The sequence below is a fragment of the Nicotiana sylvestris genome, chromosome 1 (assembly GCF_000393655.2).
Source record: "Nicotiana sylvestris chromosome 1, ASM39365v2, whole genome shotgun sequence".
NCBI lineage: Eukaryota > Viridiplantae > Streptophyta > Magnoliopsida > Solanales > Solanaceae > Nicotiana > Nicotiana sylvestris.
In genome coordinates, this window is record NC_091057.1 from 120,152,786 (window position 1) to 120,160,502 (window position 7,717).

Sequence of the window (7,717 nt, forward strand, 5' to 3'; positions counted from 1 at the left end):
AGACCTTTAGCGTCAAGGTGAATTTCAGCATCAAAAACCCATGATAAATAGTTCCTCCCGGTGATGTCAAGTGCCACAAATTCAAGTTTTGATAAATCTGACATAGTGAAAACTATCATAAAAGATGAATAAGTTAGAGAAATAATTATAATAATAAACAATTAATGAAAACAAAACGATTAACGTAAAAGAAATGAAAATAGAGCTATATCATGTTAACAATCTACTATTTTATTTTATTCTTGACATAAAGTAGAAATTACATACTTGTTTATGTCGAACGTGACTAACATTATTTATATGTTCCAATAAATATAAAGTAATTAAACTATAAAATTATTGCTTGTCAATTCATTTCTCACAGTTCTTCAAAATGCCTTAAAGATATGTTTTGATCCAGGGAGTCCATGAATATTATAAGTATGACATTAGTGCATAGCTAGTTTGATGACTTTGAGGTCCTCTAAGAGTTGAGCACGGAAGGAAATAGTTATTTTATCACTGCAATGTACTTAAACTATTTAAGATGCTCAAACGCACAAGTAATCTGCAAACAGTGAGCATATGATATGTACTGCCATAAATAAAATGATTATAATGATACATACCTTAATAAAATATGGCTCAACTTAGTGGGAGTTAAGAATAAATTAGAGCTTCGTGCTGATAAAATGTAAATAAGAAGAGATAGAAAGAAGGGAGAAGAGTTTTCTTCTTTCATTTTGGTGTATCTTTCCATTGCAATTACATGGTCTTTTATAGGCATAAAAAGTAAAGATGATAGACATAAAGTAGGAGATTTAATCTTTAAGTTATTCACAACATGGACATCTAATGTAACATCCAATGTAACATCTAATGTAACATCCAATGTACAAACTATTCATAAGAGAAACTAATTTTTTAAATTATCAACGACATTTTAATACATTATAGCAGATTTTGTTGTTTTTCTTTATCATCAAGTCAGGATTATTATACGCAAGTATATGCTATTATAGTCAATTTAATTTGATAGTGTAAAAATTTATAACGGTGCCCATAATTAACCTCTTTATTGTTTTATTCTAAAAATATTATAATTGGTTTAAGATGATTGAGATTTGAGGATGAGACTGTGGGTTGGGTGTGTCCTTATGCTTAATTTATTTTATCTTTGTTTAATTAATGGGATATAGAGGAGTGGGTCCAGATGGGACTTGTCTGGCTGATTATTATTACAAGACTTTTTAGATATTTGTTGGGTTTTTTGAAAATATTTTATTAGCACAAGATAATATGACTACGGGCTACGGCCCTGATCAATAATATTTTTTTCTTTTTTCCAAAAGTTTATTGGATTCTTGTAATGATGAGTGGACATGGCTGTCCTTTTACAGTGATGATAACTTCCCCAAAATTATTTTAACAAGAAATTTTAGCAGGGGATTTATTAGCGCTTAATGTCAGATCAATCAGTTTAATTTTTAGAGTCGTAATCAATGTAAAAAATACATCATTTAAATATAATTACTAGTTTGAAAAAGTTATATGCAAGGCATATGTATTTGATAATTAGCACAAATACAAATTGTGAGCAAATATTTTCAATCAAAATCTTATGAATTAATACTGCACCACATAAAATAATAACGTCAAAAAATGATACGTGAGTTTAATAAGCATTGTCATTACTCTTTAGGTTCTCTATTGTGTTGCATATTATCCAACATTTGACATAATTTAAATAATTATATAAACATTAAATATCGCAATCATGTAACAATGCTAAATTTGTTAAGGAATTAAAGCGCCAAACTTGCACAAAATGAAGAGGGAAATAGGCAATTCTTGAATATTATTTAAATTTTATTATTAAACCATTATTTTATACACAAAAAATAAACAAGAGGGGCAAGGGTAATATCTCAAGGAGATTAGTGTTAAAATGACAAATTTGAGAGGCCGCAATTTGTTGCAATTGGTGTTAAAAACTTAGTCCGCAAATAAAGTATTACTCTCTCCGTTCTACAATAAGTGACCAATTTGCCTTGGGCACACTTATTAAGAAAATACCAAAATCTAGACAAAAATAGTTAGTGTGACTAAACTATCCTTAATCAAATGTTGCAACATAATTTAATGTGGCGAGTAAAAGACTGTTTAGGGATACGTACATAAGGGTAATTTTGAAAAAACAAATTGAATTTCTTGAATATATAAATGGACACTTATTTTGGCCCAAAATAAAAAGATAAATTTGTTACTTATTGTGGACCGGAGAGAGTATTTCTCTTCTAATTTATGTAATACTTTTCGCTGTTAGAGATTCAAACTTCTCAATTTTGACTACATATTTGAACGTAGAATATTTAATTTTTTCATGGTTGAAAATTATATTAAACCTATTTTAAATCATAATAATTAATAATTTAAAATACTTAAAAAGCATATAAAAGAATTGCGGCAGAAAAACAATTCGTTTTAGTTTTGAGATTCGAACACAATCATATAAATTGATACGAATGAAGCAACTTTTAAGAAGGTTTTCCAAATAAATTCAAAACAAACGCCAAAATAACTCAAAAATAACAATAACAACAAAATAAAAAATAAGAGAAGTGTGGGGTTAGGTTGGTGTGAGTTGTCCTACAGCATTTGATGCTTTATCTGATGCTCCCACCGGAAAATTTTATGCTGTATCTTAGGCAATTTACACTAGTTGTATGAGATAATTTTTTGTCTTATAGTTTTGTGGATCCAGCAGTGTAAGATTGGGGTCCATAATTTTGTGAGACAAACATGAGCCTCATACAACTAACGTCAGTTGTATGAGACACAAAATAAAACTTCTCGCTCCCACCCCCAAAAAAAAACAAATAAAAATATATCGCGCTTTGATGTCTATCTGCCAATCTGGACTCATCTCCCTCCTCACCCTTAATCTTTGGCACTTAATTTTATAATCCTACTACAATTATACTTAACCCACAAGACGACTGTGCAGCTAAACATCATTTATTCTTCTTTAATAAAGTTTTTTCCAATCCAGCGATTGTCAAACTTGAAATGCAATTAACCTCTGTGTCTTAACTTTGGGTTTCGTAAATGAAGATGATAATGTTATACTAATGCACACATAATTAGACGTGGTGCATCTATTGACAGGTTGACACCTAGTACCAATTACCATGATTAGGTTATACTGAAATGATGAAGTAAACAGAAACTAAAACAAAGCACTTGGCACACTCCTGCTGTTCAAATTATGTATATTTGTCTTGTGTTTATCTCAAAATATTCAAACTTCTCTGTAACGATATTGTTTGTCCCGATATTTTTCTGATGCTTATAAAGAAATACTATTATAAAAAAAATATAATATAAGATAATATGAATAATCGATTTTAAAATAATTTGACCCCTATAATAAAATAATATTATAAAAATAGATGTTATAGAGAAGTTTGGCTTTATATATTTGATGTTTATAGAAAATAAAATTCTTATTTCTTATTCTTTTCATATTCTTACATATATATATATATATATATATATATATATATATATATATAAATAATTGTTTAGAAATATAAAATGCATAATAACAACTTATCCACGGGCTATATTGTTCTAATAACTTATCACTTGCTTAGTGAATACCCTTCCGGTCCACTTTAATTGATTTTTTGATATTTTTATTTATGGACCACAATATTTAATTTTTTCAAATATCAAAAAAGAATTAACTTCTTTTTTTTCAAAATTGCCCTTTTAGTAAAGAACCTAGAAATATTTATTAACAATGAACAAATTAAGGTTAATATGATCAATTTTATTGTTAATTAAAGTTAAAAGGTGAATTATTTAATATGTATGAAAACATCAAAAAAATTAACTAAAGTGGAACAAAAAGAGTATATAAAATTTAGGTGAGTTAGCATTAATATGTAAGCACATCAATGAAATCTATAAGGAGTACAACATTCAGTACAACCTAATACTCAACTCTTATTGTTTGCTAGATATGTAGTGTCTAAGTAATTAATTATGGTAGATTAAACTGTGAGTACGTAAAATCCTATGGCTATGTGTATTTTATTTTCGCATTTTCCATGCCAGTCTTATATTATAATTCAGGTGGGCACCTAGCTACGTGGATGATGACCACAATCTTTGTCTCAATTTTCTAACAAAAAATTCCTGTCGTAAAGATTTAAGATTGCAAGATAGAGAGTAGTAGTACCATTTAAATTTTGTGTGTGACTAAATTACATAACCACGATATTTAATTATTTATGGTCCCTTCAAATGCATGTAATAGTAAAATAACGTTTACTTACATGCGTTTAACATAACAATATGTCACTGTACTTAAAAACAAAAGAAGGATAGTACGTAGTACTTTTTCACGAGTTTAATTAAAAGTGTGAACAAAAATTGGCAAATCATCTAAAAAAATATGTATAAATAATAAATTAAAATTAAAAAATAACGCATTATTTGTTATAATATATTAAAATATAATAACATAAAAATAAGTGAATTTTTCTAATTCTCCCATTTTTTCTTTAAAAAAATCCCCTTATATAAGAATCTCTCTACTCCCCCGCCCCCCTCCGATCATCTAAAAAATAACGCATTATTTGTTATAATATATTAAAATATAATAACATAAAAATAAGTGAATTTTTCTAATTCCCCCATTTTTTCTTTAAAAAAATCCCCTTATATAAGAATTTCTCTATCCCTCCACACCCCCCCCCTCCCCCACCCAAAAAAAAAAAAATCCACCCCACAAAACTTTATCAAACTGGAGAGTTTCTTCTTTCTTCCTTTCAGAACTATATACATCTGCTTCTTTATCTCACTCTTGGAAGAAAACAAGAGTCAATCAGAGAAGAACCTAATGAACCCCACAAAAAACTCTTAGTCCAAGTTAGACCCCTACCCACCCACCCACCCCTTGTCATATACCACCCTTACTCTTCTCTCTCTCTTTCTTTCTTAATTTTCTGGTTTTTCTTTCTTTCTCTCTCTCCCCCCACCTTTCTCTCTTTCTTGAGTCTGGAAGAAGAGAGAAGGGAGATGGAGATGGGGTTGCTGAGAACTTAGAAACAAATATCATCCGACAGAGAAAAAAGGCAAATAAAGAAAGATCAGTTTTCTTGAACCCACCAACAAAATTCTTGATTACCCCACCCACCCCCACATTCCAACCCCAGGCCACCACTCTCTCTCTCTCTCCCCTAAAACTAAAATTATGGAACTCTCTGATTTACAAAACAACAATACTAATAGCACTAGTAAACAAAACAACAACAACAACACCGCCCCTTCTCAACCTCTACACCACCAGCATCAGCACCAGTATCAGCTACTCTCCCACCACTTTCAACAACAACATGGCCGATCATCAGCTCCTTTTATGACCTCTATCTCCATCCAACCTTCTGCTCCACCTGGTCTAACTAATTCTGCTAGTCCTACTCCGACTGCTGCTACTAGTGCTTCTCCTTCTTCTTCCTCTCCTACTCCTCCACCTCCGCAGCAGCAGCCACCTCACCTAGTGGATGCTTCTCTTGCTATAGCCACTAGATCCGACTCCCTGATTGACTCAAACAAGAAATCTCAGCCCCAACAGCAGCAGCTGGCAATACAACAAACACAACCTGTGCAACAACAGCAACAGCTGCAGACGCAGCCTCCGAAGAAACAAACCAAGGATCGGCATACCAAAGTTGACGGGCGAGGGCGGCGCATCCGAATGCCAGCCGCCTGTGCAGCTAGGGTTTTCCAATTGACTCGAGAATTAGGCCATAAGTCCGACGGAGAAACCATCGAATGGCTCTTACATCAAGCCGAGCCAGCTATCATCGCTGCCACTGGCACCGGTACCATCCCAGCCAACTTTTCCACTCTAAACATATCCCTACGTAGCAGCGGCTCCACTCTGTCGGCTCCTCCGTCTAAGTCAGCTCCACATTCGTTTCATAACGCTTTAGCCCTAGCCGCTGCTCACCATCCGTCTCATCCTTTTGAAGAAGGATTCTCCCACATGCTAGGGTTTCATCAAAATCCTCATCTTCTGGCGCCAAATCCAATCGCCGAATCTATACAAGGAGGTGGTGGAGGTGTTAGTAGCGGAGATGGTGGTGGAGGACAAGAGGGAACGGAGAATTACCTTCGGAAGAGATATCGAGAAGATTTGTTCAAAGAGGAAGGTTCAAGTAATCCACAAGGAGAAGCTTCTGGAGGATCTAGCTCACCTTCTAATAAGCAATTCAAGGGAAATTCTTCACAATTGCCTAAACCTTCCCAAGAAGCTGTAGCTGGACCATCAGCCAGTATGCTTCGGCATACTAATATGATGCCAGCTACTGGTTTGTGGGCAGTAGCACCACCACCCACAAGTGGAACGACTGGCAGCCCTTTTTGGATGCTGCCAGTCACCGCTAGCGGTAGCGGACAGACGTTGTCCGCACCCATGGCAAGCACGTCAGGAACTACTACGCTCGAGTCTCAAATGTGGCCTTTTCCGATGGGTAGTTCAAATACGATGCAAGCACCGTTGCATTTCATGCCTAGGTTTAATATTCCAACAAATCTTGAATTTCAAAGTGGGAGAGGAAATCCATTGCAACTAGGCTCAATGTTAATGCAGCAGCAACAACACCAACAACAACCATCTCAACATCTTGGGCTGGGAATGTCTGAAAGTAATTTGGGTATGTTAGCAGCCCTTAATGCTTATTCAAGAAGTGGTTTGAATATGAATTCAGACCATCAAAGTCACTCATTAGAACATCATCAGCAACATCAACCTCAACCTGTGGATAGCGAAGAGGATGATCCAAACAACTCCCAGTAATAGTTTGAAGTAAATCTATATTATTGGTCAGTTCTTAATTCTTAGTTCTTTTTAGTATATGCATATATCAATTTCTTAATTCTTTGTTTTCATAATTTGTTATGAATAATGGGTTGAATTTGCTGTGCAGATTTTAAATTTCTAAAGTGTGATGAGTGAAAGTGCTTGAAAGATTCAGTTCATATGAATGAGGATTTCATGGAAGACAGACAGAGAGGTATATGTTAGTTGTCATTTGGTTTTGTCTGTCATTATTACCTTTTTTTCTGTTTGTTTCTTTCTCTTTGAGAACCTTTTGCTAGAGAGTTGTGAAGAATTTGAAATGTATTTTGTTAGTTTTGGTCCTTTGGGATATTAGCTAGGACTGAAGAGAGAGCTTTGTATAGGAGGGATATATTTGTGTTTAGTATTTTTCAAAAGCTCAGCTTGCTGTTGTGTGTATGAGAAAAATGCAAAAACAGTTCAAAAAAGAATTATAGACATAACTTTGTACTATAATATCCAAGTATATTTGTTTAATTTTGCATTGTTTTTTCAAATTTTATGTAGTGGATATAAAGGCACCCATTTTTCTCAAAGTTACTGACAATGGATAGTAAAACAGGAAAAGCCCTTTTACATCATCTCTTTTTTCCCCACCGTGAAAGATGAGGAATTGGCAGCTTTACTTTTTAAATTTTCTTTCTCTTCTTTTTTATTCAGTTTTAATTTTTTATTTTCCTTTTTTTTTTAAAATAAAGGGAAAGAAACAGAAACATTTGCTTCTATAGGAATGCATATAGAGGAGGATGCTATTGTATTTATGGTACTAAATAGCTTTTTCTGGTTTCAATAATTTCCTTTTATTCTTTTCCCATGTGACTTCTC

The 7,717-nt window shown here is 33.2% G+C and overlaps 1 protein-coding gene across 1 annotated transcript; it reads left to right on the forward strand.

The window, feature by feature from the left end:
* Nucleotides 1-4,974: 4,974 nt before the first annotated feature.
* Nucleotides 4,975-7,369, forward strand: LOC104242472 (transcription factor TCP8-like). Its single transcript, XM_009797526.2, has 2 exons — nt 4,975-6,876; nt 6,981-7,369. Exon 1 carries the CDS (start codon nt 5,243-5,245, stop codon nt 6,848-6,850), a length of 1,608 nt encoding a protein of 535 aa, XP_009795828.1. The 5' UTR covers nt 4,975-5,242; the 3' UTR covers nt 6,851-6,876; nt 6,981-7,369.
* The last annotated feature ends 348 nt before the right edge of the window (nt 7,370-7,717 follow it).